Here is a 21,864-nt window from a genome sequence, read left to right as displayed (position 1 = left end):
AAGACCTCGAGCAGAACCTGATCATTCAATTGTCATTTGTAATTGTCCGCTCCTTTTTGCTGAGCCTGTCCGCTTCCAGGTTGGACTCCACCGGGAGGTGGACTGCAGTCATGTAGATGTTGTACTCTAGGGCCCATTCCCACATGGCTGAGGTGAGCCAGTGCCACCCTACTTGTTGACCTAAAACATGCTCGTGGAGTTGTCCATCTGGATGAGGATGACCTTGCCCCCAATGAGCGGAAGGAAATCTTTGAGAGCTAGCCAGATAGCCTTCAGCTCGAGCCAGTTGATATGAGATTCCTGCTCCTGCAGGGACCAGACACCATAGACACTGTGGTTGTCCAGCGTCGCCCCCCAGCCTTCCAGGGAGGAATCCCAGTCCGCAGATTACAGTCCCTGGACCACCAGGCGAGGTCCGGGTGGAGAGAAGGAGGAATGCTGACAAGCTCCGCTTGGGAGCCCCTCTCCTGATTCCATGAGGCTGCGAAGTGCAGCTGTAATCTCCTCATCTTGAGTCTTGTGTGGGGGATGGACAGTAGGACTTCTGCCATGAACCCCAGTAAATGCTGGTACCATCAGACGGGGACACCTCTCGGCTGAGCAAGTGACTCACGGCCCTGTTGATGGCCATGACCTTGTCCTCCGAGGGGAAAACTCTCTGAGAGCTTGTGTCCCATATGAGGCCGAAGAGTTGAACCTTGTATTGGAAATGGCAGCCCAGATCCGGAACCGCTGAAAGGATCGATGGGGCGGCCAAATAGGGACGTGTAGATAAGCGTCCTTCAGATCCAGAGAGCACATCCAGTCTCCCCTGCACAGTGTCTCAGCTATGAGTGCTGACGTAACCATCTTGAATTTTTGAAGAGGGAGGGAGAGGTTGAGGCTGGAGAGGTCCAACACAACTCTCACAAAACAACTCTCCGGCCAAGCTGGTTCCTCTTTTGTATGGGAAAAATCCTGGAGTAGAAACCCAAGCCTCGGTGGGAGACTGGGACTTCTTCCACTGCCTGTCTCTCGACGAGCGTCTGAATTTCCGCCAACAGAGTTGCTGTCCCAATCTGTGTAAGTGGAGGGGAGGAGGGGGAGGAATCAGTAAACGGTACCCCATAGACACTAAGGATAGGATCCAGCGGTCCGCCAACCTCTGATACCAAAACTGTGCGTGAAGGACAAGCCTGCCCCCCAATGGAGACACGTGAACCCAAATGGGCGTGTCATGCTTTCCTTCCCTCTGAGGCTGTTGCGGAGGAGGGGGACTGAAAGAAGCCCTTGCTCCCCCCCCTTTTGTTGTTTGCACCAGTGCTGACTCAAAGAACGGCTGCCTAGACCTCTGTTCATGCAAGGCTTGTTACCCGCCGAACGCCCGCCCCTTATCAAAGCGTTGATGTGACTGAGTGTACGCCTTGGGTGTGGCCTTCATAAGGATAATGACTTTGCAGTTTGGAAACTGTTTTTCTTTTTATCTAGCTCCTCATCGGTGGGGGAGTGAAAGAGGTCGGTACCCTCGCATAGAAGGTCCAATATGCGTTCCTGGATGTCTGGGTGGAATTTAGTAGCCCGAAGTCAGGAAGTCCTTGGCGATGCATATTACCCAGCCAGAGGTGTCAATGTGGGCCACAGTGGACTCCATGATGTCTTGTGCCACCAATTTAGCCTCTGTCAGTCCCGCCTTGAAACGTGCCTGGCTCTGCACCAGAAGTTCCGGAAGGTAGTCGGCTATTTCCCGCCAAAGCCTTTGCATCTGCATTTGATTGACGAAGGTGCAGTGAGGCATTGAAATAAAGCTTCTTTCCGTAAAACATCTGCCGTCTCCTTGAAGAACTTGGCCTCAATGTCCTCGGTCTCACTGAGACATGGTTCACGGCCAGCTCTGTCACTAGCTTGGACACTCTCCTCGCTAACGGCTACAAGATCCTCTCTGCGCCCAGGTCCAATAGCTCCGGAGGGGGTGTAGCCCCGATCTTCCCTTAGTGGATTCCTGCCTCTGTCATTCCTACGCAGGCCTACTCCTCTTTCAAATGCCTCGTCTGCAGGCTCCCTCCTAGCCATTCCCTTACTTTGGCTACTATCGCCCACCTGGTCAGATCTCCTTCTTCCTCTCTGAGTGGGCGGACCTCTCTTCTGCCCACCTGGTTTTGACCACTCAACTCCTCCTTCTTGGAGACTTTAACATCCACCTGGAGGCTTCCAGTCTTTCCTCTTGACTCTTTCGCAACCTCTGCAACTCGCTCTCACTCTCTATCCTTCCCTCTGGCCCGACTCACTCTGGAGGGCACACTTTGGATATTCTGATCTCTACAGACCTTCCCCTTTATATCCCTCTCACCACTCCTCTCTCCTGGAGTGATCACGTTCTCCTTTCCTCCCAGTCCACTCTCTCCATCCCTCAGGCCAAGCCAACTCCAGCACTGCCACCTACCTTCTCGGTTAACGGACCCATGAAGCGTGTGTCAGCTGAGGCTTTCACCGCCATTTTCTGAACCCCCCCCCACCCTCTCGGCTGGCTCACACCCTGATACAACCCTGTTCTATACTCCACTCTGCTATATCTGATACTCTTGGTGTTCTTGCCCCTGTCATGAGGATCCGCTTGAAGCCCAAAGCCAAGTTCAACTTCTGGTACGACTCAGACCTCATCACCCTTAAATGCAAGTGCAGGGTGGCTGAGAGGAAATGCCATGCTTCCTGTACATCCTCTGACAAACTGGCCTGCCGGCTGATCCAAAGGCAATACCGGCCCTCTGTCCACAGCTAGAAGAGAGCCCTCATCCAAGCCTGCGTCTCTGCGGCATCCAACAACTCGGCCAAACTCTTTAAAATCTGCAAGGAGCTGGCCAATCCTGCTGCAGTCTCTCCCTCTCCTGTCCCCTCCCAGGCGCTCTGCACGGCCCTCATTCTCATTTCATCTCTTAAAACTCAGAACATCTTGTCCTCTCTGTCTCTCTCTCCTCCTCCCTCTACTCCTGTCACTTCTGTAGCCACCCCTCCTCCCTCCTTCTCTGCCTTTCCCCTGTTCTCCCCAGGTGAGGTTTCCAGACAAGTCTGATCTAGAAGCACAGAAACTGCTCTCCTGAACATCTGTGAAGACTCTCAAACCTTGACTCCAATACCCCCTGTGTCCTCATCTTACTTGATCTCTCTTCTGCCTTTGACACGGTCAACCATGCCATCCTGCTCAACCGTCTCCGTGATAATCTGGCTATAAATGATCAGGCCCTGGCTTGGCTGACCTCTTTCCTCTCCAATCGACCATCCCAGGCCCAACTTGTGTCCTTACGCTTATGTATGAAGGATGTAATGATGCATGAAGAGAGGGTTAGATAATCTATGGGGTGTAGGCATTGCCTAGATTAGATTATGTTTTATTCTGCCCGGCACTCACACGCATTAGAATTCAATTCAATTTGTAATGAGAAATAAAACATTGTCGGCGGAGGAGTGGTGGAGAAGAGCGTTATATGGAAAAGAGTTTGCTCAGATTTCCGGAGGGCTGGGGGGAGGGAGCAGCCTCCCAAGCAGGAAGTGACACCTGATGGTGCAGGGAAAAATTAATTTTAATACACACCGAGCACAAAATGCTTTAAAAGGCCCAGACACAGGCGGAAAGTCTTGCAATGGAGTTGTCGCAGAAAGAACCTTTGCCTTACCTCTGAGCAAAAAACTAAAAAATATAGATGCATTCCCATTTATTTTATTTTGGGTATTTGAGGTCAGCCCTAGCTCTGAGAAACAGTAGAGCATTTAAAACAGTGGGTTACTAGGAATACAGGTAAGGGGGCACACGTTACATATTGGCAGCCCCTACTCCTAACACTTTTTTGGGGATCAGCATCGGGTCATCTCTTTTGGAATATGGATCAATATTGCTTTCAGAACTGGGCTGCTGCTGGCATCAATGTCTTGGTACTTGGTTGGGAGAGTGTGACAGGAATGCGCCTGCAGATGCCCATCCTTTACTTAGGAAGTAGTGTCTCTTGGTAACTCCTGGCAAGAAGCGGGAGTATGGGCAAAGATTAGGCCACACCAACCATAACACAGGTGGAACTAGATTGACAGAGGCTTTTCTCCCTGTATGCATTTTCTTTATAACCCTTTGAAATTAAGAACCCTGTCCTACGCCCACTATGAAGCACTGCATATGATAAAATGGCACCATGTTATTTAGTACAACTTTGCAAGTGACTGGTGAAACATAATCACAGCTAATTTGCTACAACGTTCTTCTACCACCTGGAGAGACCTGTTTAGTAATGTGCACTATAACTTCTGTGTCCAATGGTGTGTTAAAGGCCAGGAATAAAAGATGGTATAACAACAGATCTTCAAGATCTAGGTACATTAAGACTATACAGGGGTTATGAAACTGCATTCTTAGCTACAAGATCGCCGAGATTATGTGTCAGGGAATTCCATTCAGCTAAACTTCAGGAGTGGTACTTGCAGTTATAACTTAATGGTCTTCACACATTAGAAATAATGGGCCCTAAGTGGGGAATTTCGCCAGAGTTGAGACTGTGTAGATTATGCGGTAGAGCAACAGAATCATAGAAGCACCTAGTAATGGATTGCCAATCAGTGTTCGATAGGCACCATTCGTGAACTCACTGGCAGGTATCATAGGGGCCGACCTGTGGCATAGGTTGCTGACAACGTACCACCTCTCCCTTACACTGGCCTTGGTGAAACTCCTGATGTGGATTTTTGAAAAACTAGAGGGTGTATTGGGGGTAGTTCCATTTAATTTTGGAGGTGTGGGGGGTGATGTACTGGTCTGAGTTGACCAGTTTAGCATAACTGGGGGGGGGGGAGAATTTTTAAATTAGTGTCTGAGAAGGGACATGGGAAACTGATAGCGATGGTTGTTGAGAATCTGAATTTGCTTTTGTCACAAGCTGTTTTAGTATGTGGTTAGGCGTGTAGAACTTAAAAGCACCATGTGTGTTACAAAGATTTTAAATAAAAAGTATTTAAAAAAAGATTATCTTAAAACGCTAGTTAGGTTATTATTGATAACCTGATTAGCACACTAACCAAAAATACTCCTCCCGTAAAACAAAGGCGTGTAGAACAAACAATCTTTGTCATGGATTATTTGATTTAGTGAAAGTTGCTGCGAGGAACAGCATTGTAAATCTAATCGGTGCTCTCCAATTGCGTTGCGAAAGCATGAAAAGTCCATATGGCTCATGCTGAGTTTGTAGCACTTGAATCTTGTGCAACGCTTTGGATAAAGGTGATACATAACTACTGTATATATCAACTTCCAACATAGTAGAGTTGCCATTTCATAAAATAAAAAAAAACATTTTTGTGATATGTCTACTGTCACAATAAAAGGCATAATAAAATGTTGTATTCACTTTGTATCCTCTCTTGGGAAAACGTCTAGCTTTTGATCAAAAAGAAATGTTTAGCCCCTACTATACTTCAGGGTACAGTGTCTTTCACCTAAATGTTTGCTTTCATTAGTAACATCTGAGCAATGGTGCCGTAGGGTTGTAAATCAATTAGTAAATGGGGGCAAAACATTACTGATACCACTCTCGGTTATGCCACCCTCCTTATGCCCAATGTGTCCCCCCCAGCCTAACAATTTGGATCATTCATAACATTAACAGGAAATGAGAAGCTACTTTCACACTCTCGCTTTGACTCCCTGCCGTTGAAGACAGCCATGGCATAGCTTTTCATGGCAATCACGAAAGTGAGTACATCAACACTGCCCCTTCCAATGGTATTGGATAGACAAGCGGGTTGGAAGAAACCAACTGGGAAGACCCACAAGAGCCAGACAACCATGATACATGCAAGCACAGGAAATGAGCAAAATAGGATTTACAAACTTCAAAAAGTGTATCTTGAACAGATGATTGGGCTGAATTGAGAAGGTGCAATAGAGAACCAGAAGGGGCGGCTATATAGGGGATGCCAGAGAACCTGGAAAGATATTCACCAATGAGAAAGTGGCAGGCAGAGGGTGACGTGGTCCTGGTTGACTTGTATTGTGCCACAGACTCTGTTAGTTGAAGCTGGCAAGACTCTCTGTTAGCAGGAGTGGGGTACAGGTAATTACGCTCTTCACTAAAATCAAAGCTAAACAGACCACAGATTCAGATCATTATAACATAGTTACATAAAACAACTAGCTAAGAATGAAACAAAGACAAGGAAGAGTGAAGAATAGAGGGCACAAGTGATCAGTGAGATGCAATGGTGCCCTTCACCAACGGAAACTAAGCCCTGGAGCAGCAATGAACATCAAGAGCAGGAATAAACTTTCCTGGGAGAGTTACTTGCACAAGTGCTGTATGGAATACAACATTAATAACTAATACTTATACAGGAACAAGCAAGTTGGATAAAAAAAAAAAACTCACTGATCACAGTGGATTTCTTCATACCTAAATAAATTAGAAATGCTTCAGTACCAAACAAGCTAAAGATGCCACAGGGAGTATGTATTTGGGGGAAGACAAGGGGTTGGCATTCCTGCTATATTCTTAGGGTATGTTAATTTAGCTTAGGCATTAGCTAAAGCAGTGCTGTGTTTACAGCAGTCAAAAGGATTTGTTATCAACCTACCATTAATTCATGACACATGTACGCAGTTACTTACCTATGTCTAATTAATTTATTGAACATGTTTAATCGCACACAAAGGAGATAGAAACACATGAAAAAACATTATCCGAAGTTGACTAGATTCTTACACGGAACAAAGGACATGAAAATGAGATCTTCTCCAGGACAGACAAAATGTTACAACCCCTCCGTAATTAATACATCTAACAATATTTGAATAGGAGCAATTGAGAGAACAGTAACACTTTTCAAGCTGGCACCTGTGAAGCACACAACATATTCATTTTAGCAGTATTAGGTCAAGACCATTCCGGTAAAAAAATCCATCGTCATTGGCTCAATCTGAGTGATACATTTTGTCTAACATTTCTGTAAAGAATTGTGGCCGCCATTCGCTTGCAGTTTGGTTATTGACATGAGTTGTTTCTTGTTTGGCTGAAGATGCACAAGTACATTGGTCTCACTCATGGAAGCATACACTGCATTCCCATATACAGTAGAATATTTTGATGCGTAATGTCCTGAAATCGAAGGCAAGTAACTTATAATAATGGATTTTCATATGTGTCGCCTCTAAAATGGAGATAAATAAGTAGCATTGTAATTACATGTATTACTTGCACACATAGCTATAGTGGATCCAAAATAAACTTGTACGATCACTGTTAGGAGAACAGATTCCTCCGATTAATCCCCAGGCTGAAATTCAAACATAAGGAATATACCATTTTCAAAATCATCAAGAGCACCGGTGGTAAAACCAACTTTCACCACACTACCTGCACAGCCACAAAACAAATAATCCACGTGGAACGCTGAATTCTTTCAATAGTACGTGTCAGAGTTCCACATTATTGTTGGGACAACTTTAACCAAATTCTTCAGTAAACGATGTTGCCATCCTCAGACACACCACAGAAACAGTCTGGACTACAGAACTACACACTTTAAGACCGGAGTGGTAAATATTGCTGTCCCTAAACATAAGTTAAGCTGGGAAGGGTAAACGAGAGAATAAATAGATGATATAGACAAACCACATAAAACCCAAAACTTTAATTAAAAACAAGGATTTCTGTAATTTCGGAACACCAGTAAAAGCAGCGTTGGATGTATAATATCACCTCACTGCTCTTACAAAAACATGTATGATTCAGTTCAGAAATTCTGCAGAATTATCAATCCCATGTATTAATCGCTCTGATTTATTTATTGGTTAAAAGCAGCAATTCGTTTTTACATTTTACAGGTTCATTGCACTAAAATAGGAAAGCTCTCATTCCAACATGGCCACCAGTTACCACACTGAAGTAAGGCAACTGGAATACCTGTTAAATAAATCCTGCTTCCATTCTAGACCATGGCGACAAGTTATTCAACGCGAACAGTGCATATTATTCCTTGATTTTGTGTTACAAGAACAAAGACAAAGAGATTCCTCGGAGTAAAGGTATAGAGCATTTCATTTGTGGCTGTTAAACTAGCATCCATGCAAGGTAACTACTGCCAAATTAGTTTAAATTGTATGTAACCAGAATTAGAATATATTTTTTACTAATGGAATTTAATTTGGTGTTGACCGATTTAAACACTTACAGGGTAATAATTCTGCGCTAATATTAACTTTAAAGCCGCTACTCCGGGCAAATTTGTGATGTTATGTTTTTAAGAATTAAATACCTGCGTTATTAGAGTGACTTTAAAAAATTCACCAGCCCAAGTGGCACTCTAACATATGTAAAATAACATACTAACACAATAGACGTGAACAGGGAAGGCAGTGAGACTATCAGTTCCGTGTAACAAGACACTGGGTCCCATTCCAAGTCCGGCGGTAACCGAGCCGGAAAAACCGGCAGGTTGCTGTCGGACTTGGAATGAATTACCGCCTCCGTGATTGCCGGAATCAATGGGGCATTACAATCCCAGTGACCCGGTAATTACGGAGGCGGAATTCTGTAAATCCCCATTCCCATGAAGTGCCATAGGACTCCATGGGGATGGAGACAATTGAAACACTTGTTCCGTCTACGACGGAGCCGGCGTTTTCATTTCCGTCTGCAGGCGGGTGGCGTTACTCCTGCCAGGTCAGACCTGGCGGGAGTGACACCTCCACCTGCAGAACTCCTAATCTACCGGTCCGGAAACAACGGTGGAGGCGGGTTTACCGCCACCGTTGTTTCCGGACCTGCAGACTCTAAATGAGGCTCACTGTCATTCAAGGATTCATGCACTTCAAGGGTGAAGGAGCGCAACAAAGGAACATTCGTCCCACTTCACCTTGCTTAAATTGCAGTATTTCCCATTTTACAATAAGCAGCCACACAGGTCAAATACTGTGGATTAACCGAATGCAACCCTATATGTACCGGAACCTCGAAGAACGGCATTGTCCTACATTGTGTGGTGCTTTCAGGAGAGAAATACACTTTTTTAGAAGTTTGAAGGGATTTTAGTGAGACCCACTTAATGCTAGGAGCTATGCAAAGGCGGGAAATGTGGTCTTATGTCCCACTGTACTTAATATACCCCCCACCCAATCTCTTATTATAAACACAGTTTACACACCCAAAAGTGAGAACTGGGTAGAAAGAACAGTATAAATATAATTTATCTACAATAGTATGCCATAAGCATACATGCCAACACAGACCGTGAAATTCAAGAGATGCTTCTGTAGTGTTGTTTCTTTCCTTGCACTCGGGGTTGTATTTTTAATTGTCCATTATAAATGTAGGACAACAAGTCTCAGAATGCAAAGGAAATGAACATATCCGAATATGTACCTCCGGAATGACAGGGGACATGCTTGCATTTATGCACAAGGGCAGAATATTTTTAAATATATGTGTTGATCACAAGAAATATATGTTCATATAGGAGATCCAAAACAATCATTATAAGACTAATAGGGAATTAAGAGGTACAAACATGAGTTTGCTATTGCTGCCCTGTCCGGCTCAAACATTGTATTTCTATCAAATGGGCAGTGATCCTCTGAGCTGTTCTTGTGCAGCCCCTGCTGAGCTTCACACCATACCAGGCAAGTTACAAAAGGTCAAATGTGCATGTTTATCAAAGGGAACCATCTGACTCCCCCCAGCCGTGTACTTCAGTGATCCACATTACAGTAGTAAAGTCTGCACATCTGCAGCATTTTTGCGAAATTGCCTTTTTTGCAAGAGATCACATGCCCTAGCCGGGTGTGGCCACAAGAGCGGTCTCTGGTGATGTCACTGGCACAATTCCCAATGTCAAAACGAGCAAGCAAGCGGCCTGTGAAACTGCTTCTCTGAAAGTTAGACCATGTAAAGGATACCAGAGCATCCCAGTCAATGCTGATGCGTGGGGCATTTTCATTTCGAATACCAAAATGTCCAACTTTAAGAAATGCAGTTTAATCAGCTGCTCGCCTTTGCCCTTTCATAATAGGACCGGCCTACAGCATCAGCAGAGATGAACTAACTGGTAAATGCTAAACTGAATTGGCTGCATTGCCTTCCCAACACACTTACAAACCGACCCAACTTTCCCTGCTAATGAGGAGCCAGATTAGCAAGTGAGGGAAAATGACTTGCTTGTTGTAATTTGGGTATCCTTGCATATTACGTGCCTTTTGGGAGGCAAAGCAGGTCTCCTCTCTGATATACCCACATGCAATTCTGGTACTTCTGGGCAGCTTTCCATACATGGAAAAGAGCTGTGAACAGAGCAGGGAACTTGAAGGGGTAGAGGCAAATATTTGGACGTCCCTCAATCTCGAACTCTGCTAAGCAGCCATGGAACCACCTGCTACAGGATGGTGCAAGGGTTCCAGCACTTAAATATACCAGTAGCTGTAAGGATGCACATGGGCATGGGGTTGTGGAGCCTACGCGACCCTTAGCAGCCCAGAATGTGTTCAACATAAAATAAGTTTCCAAACGTTGTGGGGTAATGCCGAGGGTTGTTGTGACATTCACCAAACGGTCCCCACGTTTTAGTCTCTTCCAATTGCATGATCGTTCACGGTTCTTTAAGTATAGCCTGAAGAGGTCCAACGAAGGGGAAAAAAGTTGACACGTTCCAATCAATACCGATTTGTTAATGATTAATTAACATGTGCATTAAGTTAGATTGCTAGTAGAGCATCAATCTAGCATTAGTAAGATTCCTCAGGCGACCGGATGCACATGACTTTGTACCCCATTACAAGTTCACCGAGCAGTCAAAAATGGTAGTGAAGTGGCAGTAACACGTTTGCTATCGCTTAGTCATATTGTTGGAGTTTGAAGGTTAAATGGAGAGGAAAGAAAAAAAGAGCACTTGGCCAGAGTCTGCCCTTCTCCACTTTATTACCAGAAAAGGGTAGATTTACTGCCAGGGGAATGTCCACCCTGCAGAAAATCCACCAAATCCCCCATTGAGTGCAATGAACTCGACGAATGGGCATTGACACCACCAATCCACCCCTCATAACCTTGGGGGGCTACCACCAGACCGACTGGCAGCAATAGAGTTTGGCAGGAAATACTGTCATACGCGTAAAGAGGGGCCTTGTGTGGGGGCGTGCCCTTGCTGATGAGCCCAGAGTTGATTGGCTAAGAGAAAGGTATGTGCCCCAACTAGATAGCGCATCAGCCGGGAAGAAAAGGACCCGCTCCAAACACACAACTACTCTGTTCTAAATAAATAGTCCCCATCCACGCAAAAGCGCAAGCAAAATTTTGTCAAGTGTCAAAAGTGGGCACTATGGGCTAAAATAACCGAGTGGCTGGGCATTACATTCGCCGGCTGCCTCTCAGTGACCAGCTAGAGGTGTCCGCAGACGTGGAGAAAAGCAGCAGAGGGCTCGCTACCTGGGGCACACATGATGTAAAATTTGAAAAATGCCAAGCCATTCCTATGTGTGGCAAAGATGGCACCAAAGAAATGAAAATTGCTAAAAGAATAAATTCTGAACACCTTTTAAATAATTCTGCCATATTTTAGACCGAAAACAACCCACATTGCACTTTCAGAGCTGTACATTTTAGCAGATGTAGGGAAATCTGGAATACTTCCTTTGGAGAGTCAACAAATTGACACATTTTAAAAATATATTGCATGAATTCTGCACAATGTTCACCAAAAAGCACTTGATTCGTAAGATAGAAATTTTACACCAGGGGCTCATGCCCAAAATGCCAGAAAATAGCTCCAGTGGGTGACTCAGAAAGGTATGACCATGTTCAAAGATGCAGGCTGGGGCAGATGCACATACTCCTGGGTAAACAACCTACGCGGTAACCAATAAGAAATTGCCATTTGACTCTCTGTTCGATTTCTCTGCTCGATTGCAAAAAACTGTGGCTATTGCAGACCAACTTAATGGAGTCTATATGCATATAAAATTCCTCAACAGCTGGTGTGTCATTGTCTAATCGCTAAGAGCTAGACATTGATTCAAGAGGTTGATTCAAGACATTGATTCAAGGCGCTGACACAGACACCTGCCGTCAGCTCCCACCAGTCCACTCCGATCACACTTCAAGTTCATCTATAATAAAAATGTGTTTAGAAAACTAGAATTGTTAGGAATGCTCATGCTGGAGGCACACAAGGCTGTAAGGGTGCATCCCTCTAAGCTACGTCCTGATTGGTTGAGAGAATTTATGTGAGGTATACATCGTTCATATCCTTGACGTTATAATAGAAATCTGAAACTATACTGTTGATAGCAAATATAGCATTTTTGCCCAGCTCTACCAGGTAAACACACCTGTAGCCAGGACGAGAAATGGGGAAATAAAACAAACTCCACAGTAATGCACTGGTAATTAAACCACACATTTGTGGTACTCGAAAATAAGAATTATTTTAAAAAATCTGCACTTAAATCCTTAATATTGTGCTGTCGGTGAGCTGCACCCGCTGCCCTCCCTCCACCTTACACACACAAACACACACACACACACACACACACATCTGTCTAAAGTGGTGCAGTAAAATCTCAACAGAACCTCAACGACGCAGATTAAATATTTTTCTCCACAACATACACGTTACGAACCCCAACAGCCACAGGTAAAGAACTGAAAAGCGCACTGCCTTCGTCTCTTCCTTCCGCGCATTCAGCGTTGCAAACGCAGACTGCAGAGGCAAGAAAAGACACACAACGCGACAGCCCCACAAGACCCTGCAATGCTGCAGTCACAGTTGGGGAAAACTCCCAATTTGTTAATATAGGTCAGCCCCTCTATACAGAAAGCCTTCACACTGATAACTTTGGGATAACTATAAATATTAGAGAAACCAAGTACATATCTAAACTCACTTCATAGCCACCGTTGAAACTATGGCCCAGGCAAAAGCATTCTGTTTTTAGAAGAGGTCAGATTGGACCGGGGAGAGAGTGAAGGACCTTTAAACAAGCGATGCCACTCCACACACTCCTATCTGAACAGGCCCTCCTACACCAGAACGTTCCAGAAACATCCATGATCTCACACAGGCTAACCCATTTCAAAGCACATCAGCAACATACTTGAGTCAGTGTTATTAGGCAGCTCTTGCACCTGCTTTCTCTGATGAGCGACTGAGCTTCATTTATTAAGAAAAAAATGACGTTTGCCTCCCCCATTCTATAACACAAGTGGCACAACAGCCATCACAAATGTAGAGGCTGGGATTAGAGAACCGCACACACAAATCAGAAAGCCACCTGGAGATTCGTACACTGCCTGTAGAAGAGGCACTTGGGAGTTATTGTTTCTTAAAACGAAAATCACTGTTTTAAGTAGTTAGCAGAGGGCTCTTCTGCAGGGAACTCTCAAAGAGATGGCTGCAACAGATGCATCTCGAGGCGAGGCACCACTGAATGCGACAAAGGAGGCATGTATTCAAGTGTGCTTAGGAGGTCTTGGCAGCTGATTTCCGCAAGAGCAGTGTGCACACTTGGGTAGAACGCATGTCGCTGATCCAACATGGCGGCAGGACACACTAATACATGGAGAGTAATCAGCGTCACTGACAGCAAGAAGAGCAACATTCAAAATGGAAGAGACCTAACTGACAGCTAGCATAAATAGAAGCATACAAACTAAGTAGGTATACAGGAAATAACATCACTATCATCTATCAATGAAAGAGCAGCAAATAAAATAATATATTGACTGGAAGTGACATCACTGATGGCTACCAGTGAGAAAGCAGCAACCCAAATACTATGTAGATATGAGGTGTCAACTGTCAGCAGAGGGCAGAGAAAATAAACTATCATGACCTCACTGACAACAAGCAGCAAGCAAGATTCATACATACCAATACGTACACCGGAAGTGATGCCACAGTTTGCACTGAGAGAGGAGTAAGCAAGTAACTATTTGGGCAGCAAGTGACATCACCGACAGCTAGCAGCAGCACGGATCACAAGCTTACATTGCAGAGCTCTTGGTAACAATACATGTTCTAGTATTTGCAGAGTGCCAACCCTAGAAGCACACAGTGAAAAAGCAGCATGCACAATACACACATTTAAGAAATGATTTGACAATGCAAAGATCTTCCAGTGGCCGTCGTGTACACAAGCTGATGTAAGAAGGGATCCATGTGAAGCACGCAGAACTGCACAAGAAACAGCTTGAAGATACCTCCCGGGCAAGAGATAGGCGCATTTGTATTTGTACACCCATTCATGACATGAACCTCATCCACTAATGAGGCACCGACATCACAAATAGCTTCAGGTAAGTCAATGGTACATCCCACACCCTACCCACTCCCATGTGCACAGGCATCAGACAACATACCAGAGAACAGAAATGGGCAGACAAAAAAATCTCTTAGCTCCTAAACTATCACCCTAAATTAAAACTAGAGAAGGCAGTTTATGTGCAACACTTAAACAGAATCAGCATATATCCCTTTAAATTCATTGCCACTAAAAAACGAATCATTGTTTGCTTGAAAGAGGGACTGACCTGCATATATTTAATTTTTCAAAACAGTCCTTTGGGTTCATCAGAGAACCTCTACATGATTGATGTGAGAGGCAGGGTTTAGGCTCACTTGGTGAGGAGGTCTTTTTTGAGGAAGCCCCTCACTTGCCCCCAACTGTCCCAAACGGTCACCTAACGCCGCCCTCTTACCCCCCACGCCCCTCCCGACCCGGCCCATAAAGTCAGCCATAGTCCACAGGCAGGGCAAGTCATTCTCAAGTTCATTTCTAGTCTCCCAGTATCTGCTTTACAAAAGATGCCACATCTGTCTCTTTGGATTCATGTAGAGTGAAGAAAGGATGTTGCTGAGAAGACAAAAAAAACAGCAAGAAGAGAAGTAAGTATTTTTTGCAACCGTGCCAACATCTAAAAGAATAGCGAAAGGCTATCATGCTTGCCTTTGAAATGCATGCAGTTCCTAGCTGGATCTGTATATTTGCCAACATTGGTCTCTTCTCCTAGCGATCCTTTTTGAAAATTGAGTTTATTCGTATTCATTTCACATTATATACTACTATATGTGTGTAAAGTGCTCAATATTCTGAGTGATTGCTTAGAAATGTTATGATTTTACTGTAGCTTCAATGTTCAGTTCAAGCACAGCAATGCATGTGTCAATACAGTTCTTTGTAGCGCTCAGAGAAAGATAGAGGTTTATCTGATCATGGGAATGAAAGAGTTAATTACTGAGAAGGAAAACCGTACTCCCCTTTAACAACAAAAAATCAGGTTGATAACGTATCCACAAGCTCTGCATAAAATCCCACCAAGTGCTCGAGTCCAGAATTGGCATCTTGGTTTTCTAAAGGATACAAAATGTGGGCCAACGGACACAGGCATGCATGGAATGAGCGAGTGAGGCAATAGACTAGATGAGAAACCTAGTCACACAACCGCTCTCCGTTTGTACCCAGTCTGGGTAATTATATTCGAAAAAACGATTCCAAATAACTTTAGTTTGGTTCTTCTTAATTTGAGAATTGTTCATAGAAAAATAAGTTCCAAGACTTTGTTTATGTAATATATATTCTTTTATCAAAAAAATCAAAAGAATGATCACTAATCAAATCTTAGTGAGGACGCAGCTGACATGTTACTTTATGCTAGTAGACTTAAAATGCCAATGCATTTCGGAGTATAAAGCTCCTTCATCAGGGCAAGTCTGTACTTTTAGGAAACAATAACATCATCAAAAATGCATACAATATACATAAAGCAAGAAATACATAATGATATGTAATGGTGGCATAATGATCATAAAGCGCATAGAAGAATAATGGTTACATACCCCAATGGAAGAATTCGAGTCAAGGTGTAATATGTAAAAACAGAGAAAATGAAGTAAATAGAAATTAGTGTAGATTCGCGTTTACAATCATTCAATTAATGTCATGGGCTCATAGGTAGAAGAAAATTACCTCGCTTAAAGAATGGAGTCAGGCGCGTTAAAACTGGAAAGAAACAGTATCAGACGTATGTTCTCGCAAAGAACACGATCGGATGCTGGAGGGAATCCAGTGTGCGATCTGTAAAAGCGAAATCTACTTCAGTGGGTGCGGTTGTAAAAGAGTAGGTACACGGAGTGTAAGAAGCCACAACCGAAGCGGTTACCTGAGTTCAAAGAATAGTGTCAGCGGTGGACGCAGCGAGCCGTGGTGCATCGCTGACTGAAAACGTTGCTAGGGAAACGGTAAGTGAAATAGGCACGTGACCGCAACCCGCTGGGCGAACCCGCGCGATGCGAAATGTGATTCAAATGGCAGCATACTGCCGTTGGGGGCAACAAAGGTGCAAGAAAAACCATTACGGGGGCTGCAAGGGGCTGAGGCATGAATATTAAAAACGAAAAATAAAAATAAAAATGTGCATAACAGACATAGAAAAAATACTCTCATCATATGTAAACATCTACATTATGAGTCAAACATAACCTATATAAGGCAAGTGTAATCAAACTCCATCATATTCAAAAAGTGTTATACAGAACTGTATCACCTAGGAATGAAAAAAAGCGTCCATTACAAGTGCTATACCTAATGTATCAAGACTAATAGATGTATAAAATAATGAACATTCAGACAGCATAAACAATGTATACGACCGATCTGCAGGTGGTGGTGCCAGGTGGTACCACCTTGGGTCCCAGTCGAGTGACCAGGAGAAGCAGACCGCTTGGGGCGAATCATAATATTTGTAAAATGAAACAAGCAAATAGAACATAAATGATAACCATGTGTATCTATGCTTATTGACTTGTTGTGTTAGAACCTATGCAATGTTTAAAGAATGAAGAGACACATCAAAACAAATGCATTTCAATGGTAACAGATTGACTGAAAGTTGAAGCATTAAAGATAGCAATGATAGTTAATCTCATCATTAAGACCATTGGGATGCAAACTCCCAAGTTTATCAATCCAAAAAGTTTCTCTCTGGTTGAGGCGAAGACTCATATCTTCATGTGGATTAATCTTGGTTAGTACTTCCAAAATCAGGAACCTGATTTGTGCCAAACCATGTCGCTTTCTCACTCCAATGTCTGGCCACTGCTGAATTGGGATTTGAATTCCGGATGCACGAGCGGTGCTCATTCCATCGTATTTTAGCAGCTCTCGTGGATTGGCCGACATAATATTTACCACATGGGCACTTAATTCCATATATTATGTTCACACTGTCACAAGTGCCGAAAGACTTCAGAGGAATCTTGTTGCCTGTGCGGGGATGGTGCACAACATTTCCTTTGATCACCATGTTGCAGTTAGCACAGTGTAGGCAGGGATATGTGCCCGTCCGTTGAGTGCTAGGTTCTTTTAAAGGAGGTCTAGTATGAACAAGTTCATCACGGAGATTCCTACTTCTTTGATAGGCGAATACTGGTGTTTGATCAAATAGTTTCTGAACTCTCACATCATCCTTAAAAATACCCCAGTGTTTTTTAATGGAATTCTTGATTTTATTGCTTTGAATCGAATATTTTGAAAAATAGACCGGAGATTTAAGTTCTCTTTTGGATTTGGTGATATTGGTCAACAAGGTCTCACGACTGAGGGCATTCACTTTCTCAGATGCTAAATGTACTTCTGCCTGCTTATAACCCCGTGCCAGGAATTTGTCCTTCATTTCGATTTGTTGGGCTAGGCACTCTTCAGGGTCACTCACAATCTTTTTGACTCTCAAGAGTTGACTGTATGGAAGATTTCTCAAGAGGCTGGGCTGGTGAAAGCTGAGACGGTGTAGCAAATTGTTACGATCAGTGGTTTTGCGGAACAGAGTTGTGCTGTAACCGCTGTTTCCCTTCTTTATTAAGACATCAAGGAATGTGATCCTGTCTTTGGATATCTCACTCGTGAACTGGATACGCGGATCAATGCTATTGAGGTATTCAAAGAAATCGTTAAATGTGGATTCGGTTCCTGTCCAGATTCCAAAGAATCCAAAGACAGGATCACATTCCTTGATGTCTTAATAAAGAAGGGAAACAGCGGTTACAGCACAACTCTGTTCCGCAAAACCACTGATCGTAACAATTTGCTACACCGTCTCAGCTTTCACCAGCCCAGCCTCTTGAGAAATCTTCCATACAGTCAACTCTTGAGAGTCAAAAAGATTGTGAGTGACCCTGAAGAGTGCCTAGCCCAACAAATCGAAATGAAGGACAAATTCCTGGCACGGGGTTATAAGCAGGCAGAAGTACCTTTAGCATCTGAGAAAGTGAATGCCCTCAGTCGTGAGACCTTGTTGACCAATATCACCAAATCCAAAAGAGAACTTAAATCTCCGGTCTATGTTTCAAAATATTCGATTCAAAGCAATAAAATCAAGAATTCCATTAAAAAACACTGGGGTATTTTTAAGGATGATGTGAGAGTTCAGAAACTATTTGATCAAACACCAGTATTCGCCTATCAAAGAAGTAGGAATCTCCGTGATGAACTTGTTCATACTAGACCTCCTTTAAAAGAACCTAGCACTCAACGGACGGGCACATATCCCTGCCTACACTGTGCTAACTGCAACATGGTGATCAAAGGAAATGTTGTGCACCATCCCCGCACAGGCAACAAGATTCCTCTGAAGTCTTTCGGCACTTGTGACAGTGTGAACATAATATATGGAATTAAGTGCCCATGTGGTAAATATTATGTCGGCCAATCCACGAGAGCTGCTAAAATACGATGGAATGAGCACCGCTTGTGCATCCGGAATTCAAATCCCAATTCAGCAGTGGCCAGACATTGAAGTGAGAAGCGACATGGTTTGGCACAAATCAGGTTCCTGATTTTGGAAGTACTAACCAAGATTAATCCACATGAAGATATGAGTCTTTGCCTCAACCAGAGAGAAACTTTTTGGATTGATAAACTTGGGAGTTTGCATCCCAATGGTCTTAATGATGAGATTAACTATCATTGCTATCTTTAATGCTTCAACTTTCAGTCAATCTGTTACCATTGAAATGCATTTGTTTTGATGTGTCTCTTCATTCTTTAAACATGACATAGGTTCTAACACAAGTCAATAAGCATAGATACACATGGTTATCATTTTTGTTCTATTTGCTTGTTTCATTTTACAAATATTATGATTCGCCCCAAGCGGTCTGCTTCTCCTGGTCACTCGACTGGGACCCAAGGTGGTACCACCTGGCACCACCACCTGCAGATCGGTCGTATACATTGTTTATGCTGTCTGAATGTTCATTATTTTATACATCTATTAGTCTTGATACATTAGGTATAGCACTTGTAATGGACGCTTTTTTTCATTCCTAGGTGATACAGTTCTGTATAACACTTTTTGAATATGATGGAGTTTGATTACACTTGCCTCATATAGGTTATGTTTGACTCATAATGTAGATTTTTACATATGATGAGAGTATTTTTTCTGTCTATGTTATGCACATTTTTATTTTTATTTTTCGTTTTTAATATTCATGCCTCAGCCCTTGCAGCCCCCGTAATGGTTTTTCTTGCACCTTTGTTGCCCCCAACGGCAGTATGCTGCCATTTGAATCACATTTCGCATCGCGCGGGTTCGCCCAGCGGGTTGCGGTCACGTGCCTATTTCACTTACCGTTTCCCTAGCAACGTTTTCAGTCAGCGATGCACCACGGCTCGCTGCGTCCACCGCTGACACTATTCTTTGAACTCAGGTAACCGCTTCGGTTGTGGCTTCTTACACTCCGTGTACCTACTCTTTTACAACCGCACCCACTGAAGTAGATTTCGCTTTTACAGATCGCACACTGGATTCCCTCCAGCATCCGATCGTGTTCTTTGCGAGAACATACGTCTGATACTGTTTCTTTCCAGTTTTAACGCGCCTGACTCCATTCTTTAAGCGAGGTAATTTTCTTCTACCTATGAGCCCATGACATTAATTGAATGATTGTAAACGCGAATCTACACTAATTTCTATTTACTTCATTTTCTCTGTTTTTACATATTACACCTTGACTCGAATTCTTCCATTGGGGTATGTAACCATTATTCTTCTATGCGCTTTATGATCATTATGCCACCATTACATATCATTATGTATTTCTTGCTTTATGTATATTGTATGCATTTTTGATGATGTTATTGTTTCCTAAAAGTACAGACTTGCCCTGATGAAGGAGCTTTATACTCCGAAATGCATTGGCATTTTAAGTCTACTAGCATAAAGTAACATGTCAGCTGCGTCCTCACTAAGATTTGATTAGTGATCATTCTTTTGATTTTTTTGATAAAAGAATATATATTACATAAACAAAGTCTTGGAACTTATTTTTCTATGAACAATTCTCAAATTAAGAAGAACCAAACTAAAGTTATTTGGAATCGTTTCTTCGAATATAATTACCCAGACTGGGTACAAACGGAGAGCGGTTGTGTGACTAGGTTTCTCATCTAGTCTATTGCCTCACTTGTTTTCTTGGGTCAGGGTGACTCCAGACCCTTCTCAGCCTGCTCCCGCAAGTGTTTAGATATCTCTTTGCTAAAATTTGAAATACAAATACGAACTGAAGACGACAAATAATAATAATATTTACCCTGTGGTGCCCACTTATTTTTCTCTTTTTCTTGTTCCTCATGCATGGAATGAGCCCCTTCGTGGTGACGCAATCCCCACCACACACCAACACCATCTTCAAATTGTGTCTGACCCCAAACACTAACTGTCAAGATTCAAAAAAGGCATGGGCAAAGAACAGCGGCCTACTGCGCCTGTCTTAGTACACTTAACGAGGTTTGTGCTAAGCCTTCAAGACTTAAGTGAAGCAAAGAGTATCCCAAATACAAACAGTGGCAAGGTCACAATATGTATAGAATGTAATAATATCGGCCCAAACATACGATATGCATCACAAAGAATTGTTTTAATAAGCACCACTGAAAGCTGAATTAAGGAAAGTACAGCCCAGTTAATAAAAATTGCAAGGTCCGTCACTACTACTTGGCCCACAGCCTTTCCAACGCACATGACGGAAATGGGTATTGAGACCTCATATATTAATGGAAAAAGCCACATAAGGATTATATACGTTATTAGTCTGTTGCATTGTTCATTCTTAATTGACTTCTAATTCAATTGTGACAGGACACTAGACCTGTTCAGTTGACATTAACAACTACTTGGTAGTCACGGCACTGACAAGGTTCCATGTAATAATGTCCCCTCAAAAATATCGGCATGCAAACAAATCGCTGAAAAATTGCTATTTTTTCCAGGGACATTATTACATGGGGAGTAGGAGACACCACCGCAGCCCCTCCCCCACTCCACCTGCCCCTATATAAATGGTCACCTATATAATGTCGCCACAACCTTTTCCTGGCAACCATATAGATAGGAATATTATTCCCCGATACCCTTAACAATTATTAATTGCCTGGGACTTAAACTAATGTGAAGTAGGTTTTAAATGTGTTTCTTCAAATCGTGTCCAAATGATTTCATATTTAGCCTTGAAAAAGACATGGTTGGGTTGAAACACGCGTTGGTTGTACTTTCCTTAATTCAGCGTCAGTGATGTTTATTAAAACAATGTTTGGTCAATCTCGTTACAGTCTATACATATTGTCACCTTGGCACTTTTGGTATTCTCTGTGCTTCATTAACTGGCAAGATTATGTACAGCCGGCTACTCTGTAACAGATTTGGGAGACAAAACGATGTTATTTCAGTGACAGTATCTCAGAATGGCGACTGATATTCAGCCTGCTTCCAAGTGCCTTTCAGAAAAATCGGGATGCAGTGTGATACCTTTAAAAGAATTAAGATGTTAAATTGCTGATTAAGCAATAAGAAGGGCGCGCTTGGTTTCCTTTTGCGA

The 21,864-nt window shown here is 43.1% G+C and overlaps 1 protein-coding gene across 1 annotated transcript in view; it reads right to left on the bottom strand.

The window, feature by feature from the left end:
- Positions 1-6,612: 6,612 nt before the first annotated feature.
- The window catches only part of MAP2K6 (mitogen-activated protein kinase kinase 6), a 563,107-nt gene continuing 547,855 nt past the window's right edge, over positions 6,613-21,864 (bottom strand). Inside the window, exon 12 of the mRNA XM_069655081.1 lies at positions 6,613-14,845. Within this exon, the coding sequence (XP_069511182.1) occupies positions 14,768-14,845 (78 nt within the window). The 3' untranslated portion in view covers positions 6,613-14,767. The remainder of the gene's footprint in view (positions 14,846-21,864) is intronic.

Source organism: Ambystoma mexicanum, chromosome 3q, assembly GCF_040938575.1.
Source record: "Ambystoma mexicanum isolate Mex_15411 chromosome 3q, UKY_AmexF1_1, whole genome shotgun sequence".
NCBI lineage: Eukaryota > Metazoa > Chordata > Amphibia > Caudata > Ambystomatidae > Ambystoma > Ambystoma mexicanum.
This window is presented reverse-complemented; position numbering and strand designations above follow the sequence as displayed.